This window comes from Salminus brasiliensis, chromosome 18, assembly GCF_030463535.1.
Source record: "Salminus brasiliensis chromosome 18, fSalBra1.hap2, whole genome shotgun sequence".
Taxonomy (NCBI): domain Eukaryota; kingdom Metazoa; phylum Chordata; class Actinopteri; order Characiformes; family Bryconidae; genus Salminus; species Salminus brasiliensis.
Window position 1 is genome coordinate 3,216,775 of NC_132895.1, and position 25,697 is coordinate 3,242,471.

At 47.6% G+C, this 25,697-nt stretch overlaps 1 protein-coding gene across 1 annotated transcript in view; it reads left to right on the forward strand.

Annotated features, from left to right (window-relative positions):
* The first annotated feature begins 240 nt into the window (after nt 1-240).
* Nucleotides 241-25,697, forward strand: part of sema4d (sema domain, immunoglobulin domain (Ig), transmembrane domain (TM) and short cytoplasmic domain, (semaphorin) 4D) — a 65,382-nt gene continuing 39,925 nt past the window's right edge. Inside the window, 2 exon segments of the mRNA XM_072662198.1 lie at nt 241-844; nt 9,592-9,696. Coding sequence (XP_072518299.1) covers nt 9,659-9,696 — 38 coding nt within the window. The 5' untranslated portion in view covers nt 241-844; nt 9,592-9,658.

The following is a 25,697-nucleotide window of genomic DNA, read 5'->3' on the forward strand; positions in this document are numbered from 1 at the left end:
CCCCCCGATTGTGCTCAGCTGACCCGTTCGCCCCGCATCACGGCTGCGTTTGGGTTTTTATTAGATCATGATATGGATTTTCAGCCATATGGCAGCTCTCACACACGCACGCACACACACACACACGCACGCACACACACGCACCAGCTGATCTGACTGCTATTGTTCAAGGCTGTCACAGTCGTGGGGGCGCTCCCCAATGAACCCTGAGTGAGAGTGTGTGAAAGTGTGTGAGTGTGCTTGTGAGACGAGCGGTAGGTCTGTTTCTCTCCTCTCTGCTGCCGATCCGTCTTAAATATTTCATTGGTATAGCTGCGAGGAAGAGCGCCACGGAAAAAGAGAGAGAGCGAGAGAGGGCGAGAGAGGGGGAAAGTGACACTGACAGTGAAAGCAGGGGGAGTGAAAGGGAGCGAAGGAGGTTAAGGAGCTTCTTTTTGTCTCGTTTTTGTCCTGATTTGCTGCAGATCTCTGCAGGCATGCCCTCTCCTCCGTAGCCTTCAGAAACGGGGGGAGGAACGAGCGCACGCCGCCGGGAAAACAACCAACCAACCGCTGGCTCCCTCAGCGTGGAGGTTTGCTACACAACCAGCAGCGTGGGGCTGGGCTTCGATTAGCTTCGCACTCTGCTGCTCAAATCCACACCAGGGCTTGGATGAGCAGGGCTGCTGCACTTTGTGTGCCAGACGTTTGCTCAAAAACAGCTTTCCAAGAATGCTGGTCCAGCCCCAAAACGAGCGTCGCCGTGGGAGATAGCATCGGGAGGAAGTCTGAAGAAGAGCCGTGAGGAGCCGAGACTCGGAAGGGGCAGAAGAGCGTCAGATAGCAGCTTTAGGGAGGTGTGGAGGTGAGTAGGAGTCAGGTGGTTCCGTGGTGGGGGGGATGAATGCTGTTATTAAGGCTGTTTTAATGGAGAGTAATAACATAGACAGGAAGGTTTTGGATACATGGCTGAATGAGGGATGCGCTGCGTGCGTCATTAAGCTGATCGTCTGGGCTTGCGATGGTGGAGTTGTTGTTTTTGCTGCTGCTGATGTGTCGTAGCATGTTGCTATAAACTTGGAGCAGCGGATCTGTCCCTCCTGCTTCTAATTCTCTGAGGAGCAGCTTGGGGGTGGGGGGGGGGGGTGGTGGTGGTGGTGGTGGGGTGCTCCAGACATCAGACTGTCTCAAAAGCAGTCAGAGGGTTTTTAAAAAAAAAAGTTGCACGGGTTTAGATTTGCATTTACAGCGTTTCTGTTGCTTATATCCTGAGCTCTTGCCTATTAATCAAGCACAGGGTGAAGAAGGGAGAAGGTGGGAGACGGGAGGTGGGGGGAGATGGGAGAAAGTGGGAGAAGGTGGGAAGGTAGGAGACGGGAGAAGACGGGAGACGGGAGGTGGGGGAGATGGGAGAAAGTAAGAGAAGGTGGAAAGGTAGGAAACGGGAGAAGGTGGAAAGGTAGGAAACGGGAGAAGGTGGAAAGGTAGGAGACGGGAGAAAGTGGAAAGGTAGGAGACGGGAGGTGGGGGGAGATGGGAGGAAGTGGGAGACGGAAGAAGGTGGGAAGGTAGGAGACGGGAGAAGGTGGAAAGGTAGGAAACGGGAGAAGGTGGAAAGGTAGGAGACGGGAGAAGGTGGAAAGGTAGGAGACGGGAGAAAGTGGAAAGGTAGGAGACGGGAGGTGGGGGGAGATGGGAGGAAGTGGGAGACGGAAGAAGGTGGGAAGGTAGGAGACTGGAGGTGGGGGGAGATGGGAGAAGGTGGGAAGGTAGGAGACTGGAGGTGGGGGGAGATGGGAGAAGGTGGGAAGGTAGGAGACGGGAGGTGGGGGGAGATGGGAGAAAGTGGGAGACGGAAGAAGGTGGGAAGGTAGGAGACGGGAGAAGACGGCAGAAGGTGGAAAGGTAGGAGACTGGAGAAGACGGGAGATGGGAGGTGGGGGAGATGGGAGAAAGTAAGAGAAGGTGGAAAGGTAGGAAACGGGAGAAGGTGGAAAGGTAGGAGACGGGAGAAAGTGGAAAGGGAGGAGACTGGAGAAGACGGGAGAAAGTGGAAAGGTTGGAGACGGGAGGTGGGGGGAGATGGGAGAAAGTGGGAGACGGAAGAAGGTGGGAAGGTAGGAGACGGGAGAAGACGGCAGAAGGTGGAAAGGTAGGAGACTGGAGAAGACGGGAGATGGGAGGTGGGGGAGATGGGAGAAAGTAAGAGAAGGTGGAAAGGTAGGAAACGGGAGAAGGTGGAAAGGTAGGAGACGGGAGAAAGTGGAAAGGGAGGAGACTGGAGAAGACGGGAGAAAGTGGAAAGGTTGGAGACGGGAGGTGGGGGGAGATGGGAGGAAGTGGGAAGGTAGGAGACGGGAGGTGGGGGGAGATGGGAGAAAGTGGGAGACGGAAGAAGGTGGGAAGGTAGGAGACGGAGAAAGTGGAAAAGTAGGACTCGAGGTGGGGGGAGAAGGTGGAAAGGTAGGAGACGGGAGAAGGTGGAAAAGTAGGAGACAAGAGGTGGGGGGAGAAGGTGGAAAGGTAGGAGACGGGAGAAGGTGGAAAAGTAGGAGGTGGGAGAAGGTGGAAAAGTAGGAGACGAGGTGGGGGGAGAAGGTGGAAAGGTAGAAGACGGGAGGTGGGGGGAGATGGGAGAAAGTGGGAGACGGGAGAAGGTGGGAAGGTAGGAGGTGGGAGAAGGTGGGAGTAAGGAGGTTGTAGAAGGTGGGAGTAAGGAGGTGGGAGATGACGGGAGAAGGTGGGAGTAAGGAGGTGGGAGATGACGGGAGAAGGTGGGAGTAAGGAGGTGGGAGATGACGGGTGAAGGGCGAAGGTAGGAGAACACTGGTGAACACATCCTCCATCTGCTTGGAAAAGCATATTATCACAATAACAGAACTGATCACGATATGATAAAATCTCGTCATATCGCCCAGCTCTAGAGAACAGTGTAAAGTCTAGAACTAAAGAAGCAGACTTCAGACGTCTGACCTGTCTTGGCCGATCTGCTCCAGCTGCATTTGAAGGAAGGGGGAAACGTCTGTTGACGAACTGCTCCCTTAAACAGGAGCTCTCCACCTACAGCTGGGCAATATGACGATATTACATCGTATCGTGATGCACAGTAAGCTTCCTTTAATCATATGGAGGAGACTGTTAGTGCTCAATGAACACTGATCAGCTGCAGGCTTCAGTACAGACTGTGGTTAGACTGGGTTCATTAGATGCAGAGCAGCAGATGTTGAGTAGAAATCACTGTGTTCAGTACAGGAGAGGATCTGAACAGCAGTTTATAAGAATCCGTCACTGTTGATGATGTGTTTATCGTAAAGTCTTTAAATATCCTGATATAGTATTTTTACCATATCGCCCCGCTCTACCTCCACCCCCACGTTTGTTTCCGCTCACTGCTGTGTGATTACGGACACCTCTCCCTGAGCACTTTCCCTGGTTGAGCTGTTTGTGGCTGTTTTGGAGGCGAGGCTGGTGCCGGGGAAGGTTCCTCCAGCCTTGGAGAGATCAAAGCAAGCTTCCCGAGACTTCAAAGCTCCAGACGCTCGTGCCTGCTAGCAACGCCGGGGACGGGGACGCAGCCTTTTGTCTCCATCGTGACTCTTTTAAATGATACTTGTGGGCCGAGGGTGCACTGCTGACAGATGAGCTTCTGTTCGGTGAAATCCGCCTTGTGACTGAGCGTATGAAGGCGGGGGAGCGTACGTGCTGGTGCGTGGGTGGGGAAAGTGATGTGTGTGTGTGTGTGTGTGTGTGTGTGTGTGTGTGTGTGTGTGTGTGTCTTTGTGCGTTTCCATTTCTGCCTGCGATGGAATGTCAGGTGGTGTTTTTCACAAATTGCCTCTGTGGTTTTTAATGAAGGGGGTTTTCTCTCTATGCGTTTAGCCAAAACCCAAAGCATCATTGACTACCTGGACAAAAGTATTGGGACACCTCCTCATTCACTGCTTCTTCTGAAATCAAGGGTATTAAAAAGAGCTGATCCTGCTTCTGTTGGAGTGACTGTCTCTACTGTCCAGGGGAAAAACATTCTACTAGGAACATTGCTGTGAGGATTTGATTGCATTCAGCGACAAGAGCTGAAAAGTTATTGAGGTCAGGACACCAATCACCATCCATCATTCCAGAGAACACAGTTCTTCCACTGCTCCACAGCTCAATGCTGGGGGGCTTTATACCCCTCAACTAGCCCACACCTGGCATTAGGCAGCATGGTGCCAGTAGGGTCATGTTTGGTTTATCTGCTGGAGAGAGTCCTATTCTATTGGCAGTACTGCTCTAAAGGGACGTTGCATTTGCAATTGGTATAACGTAAGGTGTCCACAAGTATTTGGACATTAAGGGTATTTGACATTGTGATTTAGTCATTAATCATTTTAAGTATTTATTCAGTAATGGATGCTTAACAAAAATATATAATATTTGATATATAATGTGTGTGTGTGTGTGTGTGTGTATACATATATGTAAACGTGTGTGTGTGTGTTCGTATGTATATATATATATATATATATATATATATATATATATATATATATATATATATATATATATATATATATATATGAAATAAAAAAATGAATGTTTAATAATTTTCAATTATTAGGTGGTTTAGGCTTTGAAGGGTTACCAGGTCTGTGCTTCTGTTCAGTGGATCTGAGCCATGTTTTATGGTAATTTAATGAACAGCCAGTAAAAGAGCTCGTACAGCACCTCCGGGACCTGTTTCGGGGGAAAGCGCAGCCTGCTTCCTCTGCCTGGTTTGAGATTAAATGTCTGAGAAGCTGATCAGGTTTTCTTGGCCTGGCTGCCGCTCAGGAACGCCGTACCCACACTGGAAAGTTTCTCTGTTTTTCCGCGGAATCGACTCTAAGGGTTCTTCAACAATCGAGCCAGTGGCCACATTTGTGGAAACCCACGGAACCGGGAAATCTGCATATCTATCATTTTCCATTTCAACTGTCTCGTGACGGCTGAGGGGAAATTGACACGTTTGCGTTCGAAAAGCATGAGGGTTTCTCAGCCCTTTACTGCCTCTGTGCATTCTGGGGGACTTTTTGTTTTTACGGCCCTGCAGAGACCTATAAACACCTCAGGCGAACTTAAAAGGGCTCCTACCTCGGAAAATGGAACGTTTTTTTAAATAGGAGTTAGATGTAGTATATAAACACAGTTTATACAGTTAATATTTATACTGTATAGACTGCTGTATGTACGCAGTACAGAGCAGAGGTTTTAGGCCCCCAATCCCATTATACTAGGTTAGAGCTGGGCGATATGACGATATTTTATTGTATCATGATAACGGTGTGCTTTTCTATAAACACTGATCAGCTGCAGGTTCCATCATAAACCGTATATTTAGACTGGTTTAATTAGGTGAAGAGCAGCAGATATCGCAATATATCGTGCTTTTACTATATCGTCCAGCCCTATTTTACCCCCTGTCTCTCAGCAGTGAGAGAGTTCTACTATAGAAGCTCCAGATCTCATCAGAACAGATAAAGCAGCTGAACATAAATCCAGTAAAAAGGAGAAACAAGAGCTTCTCATTCTGAAAAAAGAAAGTAGTGAGATCTTGTCGGTGAGCTAGTCTGAAGAACAGAGCTCGGTTCCTCCAGGTTTCTCCTGGACGCCCCCCAGTCCAGCCAGCACAGCGTGGAGGATGTGTTCACCTCCATCAGCAGCAGCAGCAGCAGCAGCAGCAGCAGCAGCTCACCTGATTTACCATCATTAAGCCCTGATTTACCACCAAACCAGGTGTTGATCTGAGGAGAACTCTAAATAATACTAGACTCCATGAGAGAGGAGAACTTTGGAGATGTTCTAATGATGAACACAGTGATGGAGAACCACCACTTTCTGTAGGAGTGTTATTATTATTATTATTATTATTATTATTATTATCTTGGGCCTGTAAGATGGATTATGACTGTTTATGGTACATACACCCTCAGGGCCATTTAGATTCCTTTAGGAAGGCTTTGGGACTCGACTCTACTGTACTATGCCCTGCCCCTGAAGACAGATGCAGGAGGTAGAGGACCAGGAGGCGAAGGAATGAGCTGAAGCTGTGGTTTGCTGCAGTTGTAATTAGTAGGCTGTACAGGACTGGAAGTAGGAGGCCACTTCTAATGACTGACAGAAGAACAAATATTTGTACTAAGTATAGGGCTGTTTCTTTATCAAAAAGTTGGGAGGGGGGCGGTGGCATCATTTGCTGCTCAGGTCTCGATTGTTTTCTTATGGGCCTGCTGATGGGCGGGGCCAAAGTGTCATCCCAAATGACATAAAAATGGAGGTGTCGGTAGACACTTCTAATGAGGGGATTGAGCTTCTTGACGGTGCAACAATCGTTTGGATAATCTCTGACCAATAGAAATGGCCACTCTGCAGCAGTTCCAGTACCATGGGCCAGATGTTGGGGGGGGGAAAAAGCCCCCCAGCTTTGGGCTGTTGGGTTTTCCATGATGCTCTATCTAATACCTTTGGGATATGTCAGAGTGGCCGAACCCATCATCTGACCTCAATACCTCAGACCTCGCTTGAAGCTCCTGTGTGTCTGAATGCAATCAGATCCTCACAGCAATTTTCAGTATATTGTGTCAAGTTTTCCGAGATGAGTGGAGGCAGTCACTGCAGCAGACGGAGGACGGACTCCCTTTTAATGCCCAGATAAGTGTCTGAACGTTTGGGATGTGTAGCTGACGATGCTTTTATTGTGGTTGAATGCAACCAGGTCCTCACAGCAATGTTCCAGCGTCCAGTGTAAATGCCTCTGGGAAGAGTAAAGGAGGGCAAACTCCCTGCAGCATGCTGCTTCCAGGCCTTTCCATGGGTGTGGCTGCAGGTCAGGCCTGGCTCTGCTGCTGGTTTTGATGACCAGTGACTTATTGACCAGTAAGCAGCGGTATACTGTGTGTGTGTGTGTGTGTGTGTGTGTGTGTGTGTGTGTGTGTGTGTGTGTGTGTGTGTGTGTGTGTCTGCAGTGGTGGTGGTGGGCGTAGCAGACGTGTTTGAACTCTAATGAGTTGCAGTCAGACACCAGCCGGCACATGATTGGAAACAGGACCTTCTCCCTGGAGGACTCCAGTCCCTGCCCCTGCCCCATACTCCAAGGCCTGAAGGCAGCCTGGAGTGGAGGAGGCTCTGTCCCTAATCACACTCCAACCACTGCTCCTACTGCCTTTATTTATTTTTTTATTATTTTTTTATACTTTTGTCACATTTTTCTTTTTATCCGTCCAGTTCAAATTCAAGTTGGAGACACACTCATGGTTCGAGACCTTCAGACATGCTGGAATCATAATCCCATCTTTTTAAAAGTTAAAAATCCATAATTTATATAAAACCCGACCCTAGACGGACACACGGTCACTTCAAAATAGTATCTTTGTGACTTTTGTTGGGGTGAAACTGCTGCTGCAGTCCTCTCCCTGTGTCCTCTCTGTGCTGTGTGCTGTTAGCAAGCTGAAGAAGTTGTAGGCGGATTAGCTTTTAGCCTTGCCCCGACTCTCTTCCCCAGGTCTGGCTTTCTCAAATCTTACCAGTAAAAACGTAAGCCGGCGCTTTTCCCCAGGTTGGTTCAGGCGAGGTAGTCCAGGCTGTTTTTCGAGGGAGTGTACGATTGAGAGCGACAAGGTAAAAGCTAGTGACTGCTAGCGGTAGCTTTTAGCCTAGTACGGATCCTCGCTTGCTCTCTCTCTCTATATATATATATATATATATATATATATATATATATATATTTTTTTTTTTTTTTTTTTTTTTTTTTTTTTTTTTTTTTTTTTTTTTTTGACAGATATTTGCATGAAGGCTATTTGATATCAACCCACAGTTCCTATAGTATCGATGCAGCCCTAGTGAAAATGGGTTCTCCAATTACATTGTTGTTGTTATCATTATTATTATTATTATTATTATATGATATATATATATATATATATATATATATATATATATATATATATATAATAATGTTATATATTTTATTAAGTATTCCAAATTTATTTTAAATAATTATTATTTTTATTATTTTATTTAACCTTTAATTTAGCCAGATTAATTTGGCAAACTCGTAATTACAGTAGTGACCAGTAGTGAACAGTTGTAAAGAAAAGGAAGAAAAAAGGGAAGAATTTTTAATGAAATTTTATGATGCCGTTTTTTTCAGGCCGGATATTTGCAGACGTCTGTAGGAGACTACAGTAGACTACAGTAGACTGTAGGGGTAATGGAATGTGTGCTGGTTCAGCACCAAGCTCCAGAGGCTCCCAGCGTTTTGTCTGTGGACAGGGTTAATGTCATCAGCAGGCCGAGAGTCCAGTTTTGGGTGTTAGGATTAGGCCGGGAGGCTAAAGCTGACCAACACGACTCAGCAGCTGAATGCTGAGTAATAACCAGCTCTAACCACAACTCTGGCCACATCTGGACCCCGGGACCTTCTTCCTTGTGATGTATGTGGTGATTAGAAAGATGGAGAGTTGATTAATAGCTTGTGCAGCCAGACAGTGTCTCTCATTGCCCGGTGTGTTGACATGCTGTAGAATCTATTAAGCTAATAACACGTTGCTATTTTAATCTGTAATGCAGAGATAAGCGCGGGGGCTTAAGCCCGGCTCTGCTGACGTGTGGCTGTAGGATACGAGCCGGATAAAACCAGTAGGCTTTCATCCCTGGCTGGAAAACCACTTTCCAGTGCAGCTGTGTGGAGCAGCTTCTGGCTGGAGAGATGCGGAAGAAGAACTTGCTTGCATTGCTTATTGGATTCAGACTCTCATTTTCCAAATATGCTTGTTGTGTTGTCGCGTGACTCCGCCCCGTCCAGTCTTCGACAGGGAAGCCCCATGGAGAACTCGAGCACCGAGCCAACTGAGCAGCTCGAGCAGCTTGTATCATCACTCGTTAATCGTAATCGAGGTAAAATTCCATAGGTCATATTGATAATAAGCATCTCAGGATGGTGAACACCACCATGTCCAGCCTTGAGGGGGATGGACTAAGAAGACCACATGGGGTTTTATGAATAAATTTGTTGGAATGTAGTTAAAAACATTGTTTTGCATAGGATTTGGGATCATTTTTCATGGTTCAGACTCAAAACTAAGGTCTGTGAGTCTCGTCAGGCTTCTCCAGACCAGTTTTCAGGTCCAGTTGAAGCTAAACAGAGGGAGGCCGCAACCAAAAAAAAAAAAAAGACCTGGGCTAATGTACATCCCACCAACCCCCTCCCTCCACCAACCCACCATGATGCTCACTCTCTCGCTCTCGGTTCATTCTGGCAGGATTCCTCAGCACTCTCTCAATTTATTCTCCTCGCCTCCTCGCGGTCGCCATGGCGACGGAATCCCCCCACGAAGCTGGAGGGTCCCCTCCCCTGTCTCACCACAGAGCGGGTCAGGCATGGCCTCGTATTGCTGAATCCTGGCGTCTTTTGTGAGGTGGAACGAGGAACGTGCTGGTCAGAACGAAGGCATGTTGGACAGTGCTGGACAGTACTGTGGCCTGTAGTCTCTAGCCTGCTTCTATGGCATTACCAGGAAGCACGGTTGTTCCGCCTCTGCTGGACGTTTCCTGCGGTGTTGTCCACCTTCTAAACACTGTCTCTTCTCTCCACAGATTGACGTAAAGCGTCCTGGTCCTTCCTCAGCTGTCTAGAACGTGGGAACCCGTGGGATTTATTTTAATGAATCAATATTCGCCGCTCGACGCCATGACGTACAAGTAAGTTCTTGTTGTTGTCGTCGTTGCCGTTCTCCGCTGTTTCCCAGCTGCCTCCTGCTCCAATAAAGGACCTCCTCTGTGTGCTCCTGCATGACCTCAGTGCATGGCATCATGACTAGCAGGCCTGCAATTACATCTTCCCTGTACTCAGGCAGAAATTTTACAGTTGCCCACAAGTGCTCCTCAGCCCGGCCACATAAAGGCCTCCTCTGTCCGGCATGGTGACATTTGCATGCGGCCTGATTTGCATGCAGCACTGTTTGAGAGAGATGTGTTTGCTGATCTCCGTTAGAAACGGCCCATCCCCTCACGCCACCCGCTGGTCCAGGAACAGTCCCCCCCCGAACATAAAATCCCAAGCAAGTGCTTTAGAATTCCGTGAAAGTGGTCGGAGATCAGTCTGAGGAGGCTTTGTGCTGCAGGATGGTTCTCCGTGAAGCTGGCTGGCATTTCTGTTGTTCTCAGGCTTGGCAGAGCTGCCTGGGTGAGAGCTGAAGCTGAAGCTCCCAAACTAAACCAAACCCCCCCCCCCTCCCCAACCACCCACCACCACCACCACCACCACCACCACCACCTCCTCCATCACTCTGGGAGCTGCAGCTCTTCACAAAGACAATGAGGGGAATGTAGGACACTGAAGAAAGCAAATCCGCTGTTCATCAGCTGAGGGTGCAGGCAGAGTGAACGAGCGAATGATGGAGCCTGCTTCACTGAGTGTGTGTGTGTGTCTCTCTCTCTCTCTCTCGCACGCTCTCTCTCTCTCTCTCGCACGCTCTCACTCTCTCTCTCGCACGCTCTCACTCTCTCTCTCGCACGCTCTCACTCTCTCGCGCCGCTGAAAAAGTGCTAATGTTTACAGAGGTAGATGTTGTCTGATGTTCCTCACTGCTGCCTCGTGTTTCGTGCTGGATGGTGGGGTTTCGTGCTGGGTGTTGGGGGTTTCCTATTGGGTGGTTGGGGTTTCCTATTGGGTGGTGGGGTTGTGAACTGGATGGTGGGGTTTCCTATTGGGTGGTGGGGTTTCGTACTGGGTGGTGGTGTTTTCTAATGGGTGGTGGGGTTTTGTGCTGGGTGTTGGGGGTTTCGTACTGAGTGGCAGGGTTTCCTATTGGGTGCTGGGGGTTTCCTGTTGGGTGGTTGAGGGTTTCCTATTGGGTGGTTGGGGTTTAATATTGGGTGGTGGGGTTTCGTACTGGGTGGCGAGGTTTCCTATTGGATGGCAGGGTTTTGTGCTGGGTGTTGGGGATTTCGTACTGGGTGCTGGGGGTTTCGTACTGGGTGCTGGGGGTTTCGTACTGGGTGCTGGGGTTTCCTGTTGGATGCTGGGGGTTTCGTGTGTGTGGCTCAGGACATACGGTGGAGTGGTCGGTTCTGGTTGTTTGTAGATGTTGGTGTTCAGACAATGCAAATACTGTAGCTACAGCAGTGCCTTAATTAATAGAACCTTTGTTCTCCACCAAACATTAGTGCACAGTGCTTTACTGATCAGCCATAACATTAACACCACTCCCAGCTGAAGTGAGTCACATTGATGATCTGGTTCCAGTGGCTTCTGTTAAAGGGTGGAGATATAAGGCAGCAAGTGAAGAACAGTCAGTTCTTGAATGTGATGAAGGTGCTGAAGCAGAAAAAATGGGCAAGCGTAAGAATCTGAGACACTTTGACAAGAACCAAACTATGATGTTCTAGACAGTGACTGGGTCAGAACATCTCCAGAACATCAGGGCAGGTCTTGTGGAGTGTTCCTGGTATGCAGTGGTCAGTACCTGCCTACCAAAAGTGCTTCAATGAAGGACGACCTGTAAGCCAGCAATGGGGTCATGAACACCTGAGGCTCATTGTTGCTTGCTAATCTCACCTGTTCATCTGTGTGGGTGGGTGGAGCCAAACGAAGGGCAATGCCTGTAGAAAACATGGATGCCGTGGTTCTGCTCCCTTCCGCTCTATGGAAATGAAGCCAAAACTGTCTGCTATGTTGTCAAACCTGCAACCAGAGCCAGTGCAGCAGTAGAGAACAGAGGTGGAGCCAGACTGGTCTAATCATTTGGTAGACCCGCACCCTTCCTCCAGACCAAGCCTTAGTGTCTCAGACCGTCTTCACTAAGCTTCCAGCGCCAAAGCAGTGGTAAGTGGATGCTGCACTGGTAAAAGTGCAGCTCATGTAAGTTCCTCTACTCTGCTCCTATATGTACTGAACAGGAAGGAGGCTCGGTCTCGCCCAGGCAAGGCTGTCAATCACTTAATTCCTGTGAAGTGTAACTCCGCCTTCTTACGAGGGTTAAAAACCGTTTCTGGGGGGAAAATTATACAAATGGGCCAACAGTTGGTATTTGGAGACACTGTTTGGAATGTGGATAGACAGTTTAGAGGTGGACGAGGATATGGAAAATGGGCCTTCTGTCATTGAAGGATATGGGGATGGGGGTGGAGCTTCACATCATACTGCAAACATGAAGACCTAGAAGTGCTAGACCTGTGGTGGCTTCACTTTTGAGAGGGGTTGCACTGTCCATGCTCTCGACACTCATTGGTTTGGTTCGAGGCGGTTGTGCCAACTGGGAGTGGACGTCTAACAAATGTCGGCCCTGTTCTGCATGTAAAGGACCTCTGTGGAGAAGACCTGGATTAAAGGCTGTCCGAATTCCAGCCCATTCTTTGATTAATCTTCTTGCTTCTTAAAGCGAAACTGTCCCGAGTGAGAGATGCCCATGTTGGTTAGTAATGGTCCTGTCTTTCTCTCATCACCACCCACCCAACACCCCCCGCCCCGCCGCCTTGTATCCCAGTGACAAAAGTTGAGCCGTGGCCTCGTCTCGTAAGCGATGAGCTGCTTGACGAGCCGCCGAAAGCGTCAAAGGTATCCTAGCAACCAGTGCAGGCCTCTGCTTTTAACCCTGTGGAGCTTCTGCTTTTGCTTTGCAGTTTCCTACAATTTAAATGGAATTACAGTCATTCAGCCATGGCTTGGAAACACATCTGAAAACCTGATTTATTTAATTAAAAAAGAATTTAAAAAGTAGAACCTTAAATAATAATAATATTAAATAAAAAAAAAATCGGATCACTCAATTACAATAATTAGAAATGTAGGATAAATGTAATTGCAAGCAATTTCAGGTTTTCCAAACAGCTGGAACAGCATAATCAGGGCGTAGAGCCAGTTTGGGGAGCACTGTTATTAAAAGTCCACATAAAAGTAATGTACAGTCGTGCAAAAAAACAAATAAATAAAAATTAGGACACAAACATCTGGACATTTGATGGCTCTTCATGTGATCAACACTGAGCGATAATCTAACTAAACTCACACACCTGAAGAAACGTCTGGTGTACCTGAAGAAACATCTGAAAGTGTAGAATTAGACTCCGGGTCAGAAGATCAGCTGCAGATGATCAGAACATGGGTGGAGAGGATTATTCTGGAGGAGTCTGGAGTCTTATTTAAACCTCAGACGTTTAGTCTGGTCTGATCTTGATTGATGGTTAAAGTGAGGGGTGAAGAAGATCACCATCAGGAAGAAGTTTGAGTCTGGGAAGGACTTTGAGAAGATCTCAGAACTGTTAGAAATCAGACGTTCTACTAAATCTACAAGTGGAACAGCTGACCATGAACATGGCCAGATCAGGATGTCCTGGCAAGTTCAGCCCAACAGCAGAACCTCAGGATGAGTAGAATGCCGTCATGGTAGCAGGTACAACACCTACCATCAGAAAGAGACCAATCCAGTATTAATTAATTATTTCTATTTATTTAGTTTATTTAGTATGTTTTTTTAATCTGGGACAGGACTCGAGCGCTACCCTCGTCTCGTAAGTAAGCGATGAGTTTCTTGACGAGCCGGCCAACGCATCAAAAGTATCCTAGCAACCGTTGCGGCCGGCTGACGGAGGCCCTGATTTAGTCGTCCATTGTGCAGCCCGTGCTGGCCTGTGTTGTCGTGCAATTGTTGGTGTGGAAGAATGATAAATGTCCTGCCAAAGGGAAGTGAAGGAGAAGCAGAGAGAGGGAGAGGGCAAGAGGGCGAGAGAGGGAGAGAAAGAGTGGGAGAGGGCGAGAGAGAGAGAGAGAGGGAGAGAGGTGGGGCTGGTGAGTGGGCCGTGAACAAAGCCTGCCTCTACTCAGGACTACTTAAGATTCATGCTTTTCTTGAGCCTGTGCTCGTTCTGCTCCTCCACCACGCTCCTCTCCTCCTCTCTGCGCTCCACCTGACGGTGCTAATAGCCTGATAAACACCACAGAGCTCCTGCAGAACACGCTGTGCTCTCCTTCTGTCTCGCCCAGTGTCTCGCTTTCTCTCCCTCACCACTCTCTCGTTCTGGCATCGTCCTCTCTGTAGTTCTCTCTATCTACACAGTACGTCCAAACATTTATGGACACCCCTTCTAATGAATGCATTCAGCTACCCATTAACACTGAAAGCAAGTCCTTGTAGAGAAGTACTGCCAATAGAATAGGACTCCCTGGAGCAGATAATCAACATCATGAACCTATTGGCTCCATGCTGCCTAACGCCAGGCGTGGGCTAGTAGAGGGGTATAAAGCCCCCCGCAAGCATTGAGCTGTGGAGCAGTGGAAGAACTGTGTTCTCTGGAATGATGGAAGGATGGTGGAGCTCCATCCAGTACTTTCGGGATGAGTTTGGGAGTTGGGGATGATCATCCAACAACATCCATGACCTTGCTCACTTCAGCTCTTGTCTCTGAACGCAATCAAATCCTCACAGCAATGCTCCTTCCTCCAAAATCTAGTAGAAAGTCTTCTTCTCTGGACAGTAGAGACAGTTACTCCAACTTAAAAAAAAAAAAGCAGGAACAGCTATTGTTAATACCCTTGATATCAGAAGAAGCAATAAAATAGCAGGTGTCCCAATACTTTTGTCAATATATTGTCTTTACTTCCCTCTAGTTCTCTCCATCCTTACTCTCTCTAGACGTTTACGACTCTGGCTCTCGGATGGAGGAGCAGCTCAGGCTTGTCAGGCTTTCAGCTGCTCTGTTGTTGATGTAGTGTCAGCGTCTGATTTGTGACTTGGTGAAGGATGTCGAAAGCGAAGAGTGAAATACAGCGAGGGTTTATTTGCTCAGCTCCTTTACGTACGAGCTGAAGCTTTTTCGGGACGTAAACCTGGATCAACAGGGCCTTGGCTTGAGCTGCTGGCTGAAGGCCTTTAAAGAGCGTAGCTTCTTGCGTAAGAAAGCAGTAAACCCCATCCTGAGGGGTGACTGCAGCTCTCGTGGAGGTTGCTGTTGTGTCGGATGGGAGAAGGCAGCTCTTTTGGAGGTCCGGGGGAGGTCCAGCTCTGAGCTGGGTTCTCCGCAGCTCTACAGCTTATTGTATTCGAGCGCCGCTGCTTTTGCTACAAGTTTAAATCCAGATTTAGGATTACGGTGCTCGGAGGCAAGGCCCTTTTCTGTTTCGGGGGATAAAACCCCTGTAATCCCATTCGCCATTCGGCCCGACCTGTGAGCTCAGCCCCGATTTACTGCCTTTTATTCCCCCTAGGATCTAAGGCCAGGTTAGTTAGTTAGTGCGTTTTTTGGCTGTTTTGGGGCAAGAGGTTGTTTTCCTAAATGTGTAATGGGTCTCACATCTTCACGCTCTGTCTACTCCTCATCAATCAGCCATAACATTAAAACCAGCCAGCTGAAGTGACCACCACTGATGATCTGGGTCCAGTGGATCTACATATCAGACATATCAGAGTGAAGAACAGTCAGTTGAATCTGAGAAACTTTGACAAGAACCAAACTGTGATGTTCTAGATAATAACTGGGTCAGAACATCTCCAGAACATCAGGCAGGTCTTGTGGAGTGTTCCCCGTGTGCAGTGGTCAGTACCTACCAAAAGAAGTACCCTCCAAGGAAGGGACAGGGTCTTGGGTGCCCAAGGCTCGCTTAATTGATGCTCATGGATGCTCCACCTCACCCCTTACAGGACTTAAAGGATCTGCTGCTGAGGTTTAGTAAAGTTGTGGTGGAAGAAACCACAGGACCACAGCATTCCAGAGAGCACAGCTCTTCCACTGCTCCACAGCTCAATGCTGCTGGGGGGCTTTATACCCCTCTACTAGCCAACGCCTGGCATTATTAGGCAACATGGTGTCAATGGGTTCATGTTTGGTGCATCTGCTCCAGGGGGTCCTAATCTATTGGCAGTTTCTCTCTACAGGGACTAGACAATGCATTTACACATCAGTCAGCAATGGGTGCAACTTCAAGTTGAAAGCTGAATGCATTCTTTGGACACAGAAGGGGTGTCCACAAACATTTGACACACATAGTGTATTACTACAGTAATCTGATTTGGGGTGTTTAGAATATATTTAGTAGGATTTCCTCTTTGTTTGTTTTTTTTGGAATTTTAGGGGGGGGGTATCGGGCTTGATCAGGTTCGGTCAGTCCACTCCATCTGAACCGTGACCCTGATGGAGGGATGTGGAATTCTTGTTAGTTTGGACAGTCTGGACAGAAATACAGAAATTCCTGCTGGACGTGTAGATTTTGGCCTTTTGATTGAACACCGCCGTACAAAAATATGGGATGTTGGGCTTCGAAGGAGAGTGAGTTGATTGATCCAATACCCTTGGGATGAACAGCTGACCACGAGTTGGGAAGTCGGGAATGACCGTCCAATATCCAGTACCCTTGATTTCAGAAGAAGCAATAATTGAGCAGGTGTCCAAATACTTTTGTCAATAAAGTGTCTTTTACTTTCCTCTAGTTTTCTCCATTGCCTCCCTCTATTAACCTCTCTCTAGATGTTTATGACTCTGGCTCTCGTACGGTGGAGGAGCTCAGGCTTGTCCTTTCAACCCCTTTCAAAGGATCTGGCCGTAGAAAAATAATGGAGTCAGGAATGACCGTCCATCATCCATGACCTTGCTCACTTCAGCTCTAGTCCCTGAATGCAATCAAATCCAAACTCTAGTAGAAAGCCTTCTTCCTTGGACTGTAGAGACAGTTACTCCAACAAAAGCAGGACAGACTTTTTTAGAAGAAGCAATAATTGAGCAAGTGTCCAAATACTTTTGTCAATATAGTATCTTTACTTTCCTCTAGTTCTCTCCATCCTTACCCTCTCTAGACGTTCACGACTCTGGCTCTGGGACGGTGGAGCAGCTCAGGCTTGTCGGACTCGACAGTAAGGATCTGGCCGTAGAAAAATATGGGATGTTGGGCTTCGAGGGAGAGTCGGGGTTCGAGTGGTGCTGATTGATTGGATACAATTTAATCTGGTGTAATAGTATTATCTCTTTTTTTTAATGCCTTGACTCTTAGCACTCTCTCGACACTCGCTCACTCTCACTTTCCCCCCGACTTTCTCTCTGTCCCACACATCCAAACAAACACCCTCCCCCCCAATTTCTTCTTTCACCCCCTCTTGTTTGAATACCCCCTTCTGCCTACCCAACCCCAACCCCCACCCCCTTCGCTCCCCTCCCCCTCTCGCGCTCTCTCTCTCTCTCGCTGTGTAATGATGTGTCGTTCACAGGCGAGAGAGACCATTCAGATCAATGCTTTAGATAGAGGTCAGGCTCACAGTGACCTGGTCCAGTGGCCTCTATCCAACAGGCTCTACAGCCGTATTGACTGGACCCTGAATTAGCACAAACAGCAAACCTTCACTTCCTCCGTCATTAGAGAACTTCTAGGCTCAGGGACACGAGAACCTTCCGATGTTCTTCTGATACAACATGAGTCTCAGGCAGTCAACTGAAGGAGGAGGTGGAGAACCACGAGAAAATTGACCTGGTTCCTTCTTCCCAAATGTTCTGCGACAGGGTGGAGCTCAGGTGTGGCCGCTGTCCATCTGAACTGTCCAATAACAGCAAGGTGTCCAGTTTTCCAGAGCTTCCAGAGCTTCCAGAGCATCGTTGCCACTACCATAGGTCACTCTAGAGACTTGCATGATCATCTCTCTGATAATATACAACAATGCTAAATGGACGAAAGTATTGGGACACCTGCTCATTCATTGTTTCTTCTGAAATCAAGGATATTAAAAAGACTTTGTTGGAGTAACTGTCTCTGCTGTCCAGGGAAGAAGGCAGCTTTCTACTACATTTTGGACGAGCATTGGTGTGAGGATTTGATTGCATTCCACAACAAGAATGTTGGTGAGGTCACCACCCCACCTCATCATCCCCAGCTCATCATCCCCAACTCATCCCAAAAGTACTGGATGGAGCTCTACCACCATCCATCATTCCAGAGAACACAGCTCTTCCACTGCTCCACAGCTCCTCAATGCTGGGGGGCTTTATTATACCCCTCTACTAGCCCACGCCTGGCATTAGGCAGCATGGTGCCAAAAGGATCATGTTTGGTGGATCTGCTCCATAGAGTTCTATTCTATTGGCAGTACTTCTCTACAGAGACTAGACAAGCTGTGTGTGTTTGTGTGCATTTGCACGTCTGTGTCAGCAATGGGTGCAACTTAAAGTAGCTGAAAGCATTGATTAGAAGGGGTGTCCACAAACATTTGGACACATGGTGTATCAAGCCTGTGTGCAGTAGCTTTGTCCAGTCCTGGTCTCATTTGACCTTTGAGGGCTGTTCCTAAGCATTAGGGCTTTCTTTGGACACGGCTTCCAGCTAGCTCAATGGCATTAGTTTTGGAGCCTCGGAGACCAGAAGGTGGACCCGACGTCTGATTCTCCAGCTGTGATCCGTGTGGGGGAGGGGTGGTTGTTTTTGTTGTAGTTGATGTTTTTGTTGTTGTTGCCCCCCCCCCCCGAACATCGACAAATGGTTCACTGAAAATCACATCTACATCGTTTTCCCCAGCCAAGACGTTGGACCACAAAGACCTCCATGGCTTGGTATGGTCAGATGAGGGACTGTGTAAATGCTAATTTAAAAATAAATAAATAAATAAACATTCAGTGAACCTCTCTTTAAATTCTCGTTACGCAGTGAGTCTCCGGACGTTCCATTTCTAGGAACCTAGTACTTCCAAACTGTGGAGAAAACTGGAGATGCATGGTTTTCATTGGACAGCAGCCAAATGCAGGATGGCTCACTTGAGTGTGTTTAGCACCTTAAACTATTCGGCTCGTATTAGAGCTGGGCAATATGACGATATTTTATCGTATAAAATGTGTTGCAAGAGGATCTCATCATGGCTTAAATAACACTGACCAACCTCACGTTTCATTATGAACGGTGTAAGTAGTGCTGATTAACTGGACGAAGTGCATCAGATATTTTTTCTGTACTAGATACGGTGAATTTCCCTGCCTTGATGGAACCCTTTTTTCGGTACTGGAATTTCCCAGCCTTGAAAAAAAATAATATATTTTCGGTACTGGATACACTGAATTTGTCAGCCTTGAAAGAACCCTATTTTCGGTACTAGATACAGTCTAACGAACCCTTTGTCATTTGTCTTCTGATTCTGTGTACGCCATGAATTTTGTCTGCGATCATGTCTATCGTGAGAAATATTGTATATCGTGAAAATGTTTAAATATGGTAATATGATATTTTTACCATATCGCCCAGCCCTAGGTCGTGTATGGGATTGACTAGAGACTACATTTTAGACCAATTAAGACTGACTTTTTTTTGTTTGTTTGTTTTTTTAAAAGTTAGGGCTGCAACAAATGTCTGCTTTCATAATTGAATATATTGTCAGTTATAATATAAATAATAATTATTCCAATAATTAACTGCTCAATTACCAAATAACTCTTTTGTAGTTTGTACGTTTAGCTTAAGTACCGTAAACGGATGCCATGTTGAGCGCTACGAGACCCCCTGTTTGTTTTAACCAGTGGCTGCTAGCAGTTCTCCCACACCACCCCCCAGCCCCTCCGCCCCACCCTTTCAGCCAGAGTCCATATGGGACTCCCACGCCTCACACTAACATAACTCTGCTCTTCACATATACACATGCCGGAGTAACGGAGCTGCGGACGTGTAGAAAGTAACAGCGGCAGGAAGACTGTATGGTTAAAGTTTGGCGATTAATCCGCAGTTCACATGCATGCAGTTCTAGCTAGTGTTACCAACTAATTATTGTCGACCAGGTCGATTAGTTGTTGCACCCCTAATCAATTTTATTTATTCATTGAAAAATGAGTGAATCGACATAAGAAAATCATGTTTACATCCAAGCCAAAAAATGTATAACTCTACATTTATATCAGATTAATATTAATTGAGCTAAAGACGCACAGCTCTCTATGCTTATGGATGGTAAAACGCTCACCGGGTCCGTTTGACCCAGGAGCGCAACTGCTGTTCCTCACAGCTGAACAGGAAGGTTGAGAGTCTAATACACACCCATTGGTGCAGTGACCGCTGGAATCCGGACGTGCCTGAAAGCAGCCTGGGGCAGTCCTGCCTGGCCTAAGCTCTCCCTGTGTGAAATGGAGGCATCTGGATCTCCTCTCTCTCTCTCTCTCTCTTTCTCTCTCTCGCTCAAGTGCAGCTCTGTTTACCTCATCAGTCAAACTCGTTTGTGTGCCCATCTCCTCGTCCACAATCGACCCGTTGTTTTGCTGCTTCTATTAATGAAATCGCCCATTATTTAAGAGTTGACCCCTGACTCGGCCACTTCCTGTTCTTGTTTCGGGGCCGCAGCGCTGTGAGAGGATGACTGACGGGCCAGGTTTTCAGAAGGAGGCGCGGCCGACGCCGGTGACACGTTTTTGTATGAGCAGATTGAAGCCGCGTCGGTGCGTTTCCGCCATATGTCGAGCGGGACGCCAACTCTGACCTTCAGCTCATCAATCCTGGTCTGCGGGCAGGGTTTTGATAGCTGCGAGTGTGAGACGGTGGCACCTGACACAGCGGCGGGTGAGTGAATGAAGGTTCGAGGGTGTGTGGAAGAGGGCGAGGCTTGATGCAAAGTGTGTATGTGTGTGAAAATTGGGGACTATTGTGAGTTGCTGAGGCACTGGTTCAGGGTTCAGGGTTTGGGGTTCGGGGTGACTAAGTGCAGCTCTCAGCAGGGCTGCTTTGGGCTGTCAGTCTGATTTAGCCTCCAGGCTGCAATTTCCAGACCTTATTGATACATAGGTGAAGTGTGTATCCGTATCTGAGCTGCAAAAAAAAGATATTAGCAAGTGAAATCCTCTCAAATGTAGTCTAAACTAGTATTTCTAATTGAATTGATGATTGTAGAAAAAAAACATGAATTAATATTAATATTTCTACAATATATTATTATTATTATTAATTTATAATGAATGCCCCGAAATTTCCCAGCCTTGGTAAAACCCTATTTTAGGTACTAGATACAGTGAATATCCCAGCCTTGATAGAACCCTGTTTTTGGTACTGGATAGAGTGAATTTTCTAGCCTTGATAGAACCCCGTTTTCGGTACTAGACACAAGGAATGTCCCAGCCTTGATAGAACCCTATTTTTGGTACTGGATAGAGTGAATTTTCTAGCCTTGTTAGAACCCCGTTTTCAGTACTGGATACAGTGAATTTTCTAGCCTTGATAGAACCTTATTTTTCGGTACTGGATACCGTGAATTTCTCAGCCTTGATAGAACCCTGTTTTCGGTACTGGATACGGTAAATTTCCCAGCCTTAGTAGAACCCTGTTTTTGGTACTGGATGTAGTGAATTGCCCAGCCTTGAAAGAACCCCATTTTCGGTACCACATACAGTGAATTTCCCGGCCTTGATACAACCCTATTTTCGATACCTGGCATGGTGAATTGCCCACCTCTCAAAAAGAACCCTATTTTCGGTACTAGATACAGTCTAAACCCTTTGTCATGTCTTCTGCTTCTGTGTACGCCTGTGTGAGCAGGTCCCATCTCCTCACAGCCCGAGCTCCAGTGAGGTGGACGCCTCCTCCAGCTCCGTCTGACCCAGTTAATAATGCAGGAGTAGCAAACGCAGCTGAAGCTGGAAATTTGGATCCGGCTCCGGCTCTCGGCACGAACCTCTGAAATGAGAGAAGGAGCCGAGTCAGGAAAGTGTTTACATACGCGTCGATCAGCACGGAACCGTGTGGGTCTGATGATCCACTTTCTTTCCTTTCTTTTCTGTCTCTTGGAGATGCCGGAGGGGGGTGTGTGTGTGTGTGTGTGTGTGTGTGTGTGTGTGTGTGTGTGTGTGTGTGTGTGTGTGTGTGTGTGTGTCGGGGTGGGGGGGGTCGCATATGTGATGGAATTCTGTCTGCATGAGCTGCTGTAATTGTCTCGTGTTGGTGGGGTCACCCCTCTGACTGGGGGTTGGGTGGGCTAGGGGGGTGACTGAAGGGATGCTCGAGTGCTCTCCCTCTGACCCAAATTGAACTGTCTGGCAGATTGTGTCTTTAGCACGGAACGATCTTCTCCATTGCATCGCTGCAGGCACGTCGATTTGGAGAAAGATCTAAAACGGCCATAACATTAAAACCACTTGTCTAATATCACACAGTGCCACCAAAACTGCTCTGACCCGTAGAGACATGGAGACTTTAATATCTGGACACCTTTAGACGTCCTGTAAGTTATGAGGTGGGGCCTCCATGAGCGTCAGTGAGCTTTCTTGGAGCACTTCTGGTAGGTAGGTTGGTACTGACCACTGCATACTGGGAACACTCCACAAGACCTGCCCTGAAGTTTTGGAGGTGTTCTGACCCAGTCTTCGTCTAGAACCTCACGGTTGCTTCCCACACATCTGAAGCATGAAGAATACTAACTAGTATTTGAGGCTGTAGAATGTAAAGGGAGCCCCTATCAGACCTGCACGGTAACCCAGGACTTTACAGGACACCCAGAGGGGCTGTTTTTGTGAACACCAGTGTCCAGATCAGTTGTGCCGGACATTACCCAGGCTTTTTATCCAACCCTAGCCCCCTAGTACAAAGCCCAGGTAGTGTCCGAGTGAGTAGGACCTGCCAAACCTGCACTATTCAGATTAGCAGATCGTCTGTACCTTCATAGTATTTGGGTGTAGTGGGCAGTTGGGACGCGCCTGTCCACTGCTGTCCACTGGGACTGACTGTCCACCTGCTGCCTAATATATGCCATTGGAAGCAGAGTGGTTCCTATGGTCCAGGCCCGGGTTACAGAAAGTGCCTGTTTAACTGTAATGTATAAAGAGAGGTCGGGAACGTTTTGGGTACCTCTGGGTACCACCGTTTCTGATGGCCTAAAAAAGCCAAAACATTAAAACCACTCGTTTAGCTCCGCATAGGTCTTTGTTGTGCCACCAAAATAGATCTGACCCGTCAAGATATGGCCGTGGCAACTTCTGGAACTGAACCATTTCAAGAACTGACTGTCCACTCACTTGCTGCCTAATATACTCTCCATCCCCTTGACCCGTGCCATTGGAAGCAGAGGGGTTCCTCTGGTGTGGGGTGGCGTTCGCATATCCCTGCACTCATTAAGCAGCGGGGCAGGATGGCCGTGGTCTGGTTCGGGGCGTCATAGTTCTGTTTAGGGGGGGTGGGAAGCTTGTAGAGCGTGAACCGAATGAACCGTGTGAACTCTCACCGTCTGCTATGGCGTACCGACTCCCTCTATGGCCTGTTTAACCCTTTAAGCAGATCTCGGATCAGTGTCCCTCTTTATCGATATCAGTCGGTCAGTCGGTCCTTACTGTCTTTAAGGTGTGTGGGGGGCTGGAAGTCTGCGCTGAGGCCTAATTGAGGCATAATCAGGCTTTGCATAAACACACAGACGTTTTATCTGCCTGTTTATTCCCAGCAGCCCGGGGACCTTCTCATTTGCATGTGCTTAGAAAACAATGGCTGTTTTGTAATCCTGGCTCGGACTGTGTGTGTGTGTGTGTGTGTGTGTGTGTGTGTGTGTGTGTGTGTGTGTGTGTGTGTGTGTTTGTGTGTGTGTGTGTGCACATGGATCTACCAACAGGTTGTTGTTTACCACAAGAAATAGTGTGTCTGTGCTCGTAAAGGAGTGCAGGAGTTTGTGGGTGTGTGAAGGCGTAAGCTGGCGTAAGGGAGGGGTGTGTGTGTGCTTTTATTGCCCTTAAGGATTGAATTTTTATTGCTGGACAGACGCCAGGAATATACTCTCACTGCTTTTTGGAAGACGCTCGTGCCGGCGTGCCGTAACTTGCAGAACTTGCTGATGTATAAATCCAGTTCGATGGACCTGAGTCACTTCACAGATCTGTTTTTGTTTGTTTGTTTGTTTGTTTGTTTGTTTACAGAGCCGGCGTGCGTGCGTGCGTGCGTGTGTGTGTGTGTGTGTGTGCGCGCATTCTGACGCCGTGTTATGGTGCATGCTTTTGCTCTCGTCTCGTCTGCATGTGTGATTTTGTTGTGTGTAAGTCAGTTATGAAGTGTCTGAGCAGAAAAGCCTCAGCTGGGATAGGGCATGTGCATGCACACACACACACACACACATACACATACACACACACACACACATTGACAGTCTTGTCAGTGTGAGTGTTTTACGAGTGTGACAACCTCATCAACTCCTCCTCCTTCAAAATAAGCACAGACAGCTGCCCAGTCTCTTCCTGTTCAGACAGGACACGTGTGTGTGTGTGTGTGTGTGTGTGTGTGTGTGTGTGTGTGTGTGTGTGTGTGTGTGTGAGTGAGAGAGAGAGGATGTGTCTTGTTTGGTTGTGTTTGTATCAGGGCATTGCTAATGACAGGTAGACATGCCCTGAAGGTGAGGGCGCGGTGTGTGTGTGTGTGTGTGTGTGTGTGTGTGTGTGTGTGTGTGTGTGTGTGTGTGTGTGTGTGCGCGCTGCTATTGTTCTGTATGTGTTATCCTCCATTCCACCCCTGTTCTGTTGGTTAAAGGAGAACTCTAGCTCTGATCTTCCGTTTCAGTGGGAGTTTTATAAAGGGTCAGATATTATGGTCTGTTTTCAGGTTCCACTGTAAAATAGCTCCACACTGCAGAACCTCAACTCCTTTATTTACCTTCTGAGAACGTCCACACTGCTGCTGCTGCAGCCGGCTGGGGAGTAATGTCCGTTATTGGCCTAATAAACACAGATCAGCTGCCGGTTTCATTACTAACAGTGTAATTAGACTGGGTTCATTAGATGAAGAGCAGCAAATGTTGAGTAGAAATCACTTTGTTGAAATTAAAGTAACCGATACCCGATCCGTTAAAATACGTCCGAATTGACCCTCCCTTATCCCTAAAACTGTGACGCTACACTTAGTATCGGTGTTGAAATCATGTTGAAAAACATACATCCAAGTCCTCTGCGGAATCGTGTGACAGAGTTCAGGTACCTCTCCACTGGGGCTGGGCGATATGGTACAAATACTAGATCACGATATTTTAGGACGTTTTTCACGATACACGTAATCACAGACTAAAAACATCGGTAGCGCCAGAGTCTTAAAAACTACCATTCAGATCCTCTCCCAGGGTCAAACACCTGCTGAACTTCATCTAATTAAGCCAGTCTAATCACACTAGATTAGACTAGAAAGGCATGTTGTGCATCACGATAACACAATTTATCACAATACGATAAAATATCGTTACATTGCCCAGCTCTGTTCTCTACAGCTTTAACAGATGCAACGCTAGACTGGGAAATCTGTCTGGAGTGTTCTTTTAAAGCCTGTCGTCATCTTCATCATCATCATCATCATCATCTACTACTACTGCCGTAACCCACCACCCCTTCACATGATTAACTCTGTTTTGCCATCTCTCTCTCTCTCTCTCTCTCTCTCTCTCTCTCTCTCTCTCTCTCTCTCTCTATGTGTCTGTCTCTCTCTCTGTCTCTCACTAGCTGGAGGATTGTGTAGTTCTCTCTGAAGGAAGGATCCTGACGTCTAGTCCAGCATCGTGGAAGAGTCACAGGTCAGAAGCTCCCTCGCTCTCCCCCTTCTCCTTTCCCCACCACCATGTGGTTCAGCCTGCTGTTCCCTCGCTCTCCTGCTTGTTGGGGCTGGATCTATGCACGCTGCCCACCCTCTTTAGCTGCAGGTCGGACCCTCGCCTCGTGCTGCAGCTCCACCTCGCCTTTTATTCACTGCATTTCCTCCTCTTTACGTCCTTGACCTCCTCGTGACCTCCCCATTGGAGTTTTATGTCCTGCCT